Consider the following 2,927-nt stretch of genomic DNA (forward strand, 5'->3'; position numbering starts at 1 on the left):
GTGTGTGTGTGTGTGTGTGTGTGTGTTCTGACTGTAATGCGACGGTTTAAAAAAAATCACATTTTAAAATATTTTTTGCTTTCTTTTTCTTTGCTATTTAACCATTTTTTAAATTTAAAACAGATTTAAATCTTTTATTTTTCTGTCAGCTAAGCTTGAATTATGGTAAAACCTAAATTTTAATTTGTTATTATTCAAGGCCAAAAGGCAGATTCTACAAACTACAAACTATTTTCCTGATGTGGATGATAGAGGTGATATATTTACAACTGATTTGATTTTTAATTCAGCAATTCAAGATGGCCACCACAGCAAATGTCTGGAAAAACACAAAAATGACTACAAAGTGAGTTGGTTTGACAGATAATACAATAAAAATGGGTTGTGGTAACAGCTGAGATTAATCCATCGTCATAAATTCTGAGCGCTAACTGTGCACGATTTTTTTTTATTAAATAGTGCTGTTACTTATTCAGAATCAACTTTGTTCAGTGAAATTTTCAGAAAGTAATCATTGGCGGTACAAACTGAAGAAATTTAGTGATCAACTCACTTAAAGACGGCTGCAAAAGTAAACGACACAAAAAGGTCTTCTGAGTCAATTTTACAAATGTGTTATTTTTTCTGTGTTGTCAGGTTTTAATTTGCTAATCTATTCAAAACTGGAACCAAGAAAATTAAACAGCTCTTMTTTATTATAAGTTATAAATTATTTATTTACAATGACATTTTTTTTGTAAAATACACAACATTGCAACATTTTAAATAACCTTTTCAAGCCATTTATTTACATTTTTATACTTCCATTCTTCTCTTTGTTTGAAATAGAGCAAGAGGTTCTATTCATAGAGAGAAATAAAACTCCCTAAAGTCATCGTCCAAGACAGGGGCCTGGTTCTGCAGGGTCTCTGCTGGAACTGGCTCCTAAAACTCACCACAGCTGATAATGTGCAGTTTCAGTCAGAACCAACAGGGTTCTGGCTCAGAAGAGCTGGTTCAGTCCAAGCAGAACCTCAGCTCTGCAGCTCCCTGGAGGCGTCTGAGGTTGAGGAGAAGCCGCTGTCGTGCAGCTTCCTGATGTGCTTCTTCAGGTCGAAGTTGCGGCAGAAGCCTTTCCCGCACGTGGAGCAAGTGAAGGGTTTCTTATCGTTGTGCGTGTGCATGTGGAATGTCAGGTTGTAGATCTGATGGAAGGCCTTGTTGCAGATGGAGCACTTGTACTGTTTCTCCCCRCTGTGGGTCAACTTGTGATTTTTATAGTTCCCTAAAAAAAAAAACAATTGGAAGGTGTCAGGATGCTCAGGAATGTAAAAACACTGCAGAGTMCTAAAGAAAAAGGCTTTTTTATTCCTCCTGTGCAGCACAGAGGGATGCACGTTCACTTGTCAAATCTGGAGCTCATAAATTTAATTATTATTTTGTTTCTGTAAAAACCAGATGCATTTGATGAAATTAAAATATTTATAAATGCATTTTTTAAATTAATCGTTCTAAATCACTTAATAATTTTTGATGTTTTCTGAACAAAACACCATCATGTACCAATAAATTTATATTTCTGTTCATGTCAAAGGCTTCAGGAATTTAAAGTTGTGAGGTTCTGAAAACAAAGTTCAACATTAATTATAAACCTTGCTTTGTTAAAGGAAACCCTGGCTGCTCCATGCTAAAGTTTGAAAGTAAAACCATCTTCTGATGAAAACTATTGCTGTTAAAACCAACAGGATCTTATATTGTGAGATAAATCTGATCAGTTAATGCTTGGAGTATTTGTTGAGGATGACTCTCCTACCACACACAATTTGAAGCTGCAGATCTGAGTGAGGAAAGTCATTTTTGTGAAGGATAGAAGCAAACACAGTGCAGCCACTTTGCTTGAACTTTATATTTTGGGTTGTTTGTAAAACATAATTTGCTATTTGTACATTTAATGAGTTACRTTTAATGACTCTGAGTTTCATTTAAAACCCACAGAGGTCAGGATTAGGGTTGCAGAAAAGCAATGGTCACCATTGGACCACTGACCAGACAGTTCTGTCCTCATTTTTACTTGGTAGGCTTTTTTTTAAATTTCTATTTTTTGTTTAGGATCAGTAAAACTTCATAAACATCAAACACTGGGAGAGCAATTAAGTTACAAAAATTTAAGATTTAAAATAAAATCTATAATCACCTGTAAATGATAAATRGAGTGTAYTTATAAACGCCTTTTTTATACAGTCAGGATACTCAAGGCTCTTTTCAACCTGTCCCCCCATCCACACACATTCACACAGCACTCTGTCTCTAATCAGTGCTTTAAATCACATTCACACACTGATGGGACACACATCACAGGCAGTGGAGTGCAGTATCTTGCCCAAGGACACTTTGGCATGTGACMGAACAGTGGTGGAATTGAACTGCCAACTCTTGCTTTGAAAGATGACTCCCCTATGGTCCCGCCCTGGAATTTTTAGTGCTCCCCCCCAAAATTAAAAATATTCTTTGAGAGAGTAGAGAGTCACTGTTGCGGCCATGTTATAGGATTGACTTTAGATCAAAAGATTAATTATTGATTCCTTAATAAAATATGTCCAGTGGTTCACGAGATGCTTTGCTAACAGTAAAACACACACACACCTTCATATTAACATTTCCTGCTGCATCCCACTGCTTAAGTCCAATCTGTCTTCATTAATGGTGGTTTTTTTTTTTCATCTTTTTTGTTCTGAGGTCAAAAAGTTGTCAAACTGGTTTCAATAAGAAGTTGCGGACCTGCACCTGGACCACAGGTGCCAGAAATGGACAGCTTCTATGATCCGTCCTCATGTCCTACTTGACTGCACCCCTCGATAATGGGCCTGTCGGATCTGAGAGGAAGTTACGGCCAAACAAGAGAGTGTGTGTGTGTGTGTGTGTGTGTGTGTGTGTGTGTGTGTGTGTGT

The 2,927-nt window shown here is 36.8% G+C and overlaps 1 protein-coding gene across 1 annotated transcript in view; it reads right to left on the minus strand.

Annotated features, from left to right (window-relative positions):
• Positions 1 to 673: 673 nt before the first annotated feature.
• fezf2 (FEZ family zinc finger 2) overlaps positions 674 to 2,927 on the minus strand; it is a gene marked incomplete in the record, with an annotated part of 4,711 nt that continues 2,457 nt past the window's right edge. The window contains 1 exon segment of the mRNA XM_014022286.1: positions 674 to 1,264. Coding sequence (XP_013877740.1) covers positions 1,014 to 1,264 — 251 coding nt within the window.

Source organism: Austrofundulus limnaeus, unplaced genomic scaffold (genome assembly GCF_001266775.1).
Source record: "Austrofundulus limnaeus strain Quisiro unplaced genomic scaffold, Austrofundulus_limnaeus-1.0 Scaffold322, whole genome shotgun sequence".
NCBI classification, from domain to species: Eukaryota; Metazoa; Chordata; class Actinopteri; order Cyprinodontiformes; family Rivulidae; genus Austrofundulus; species Austrofundulus limnaeus.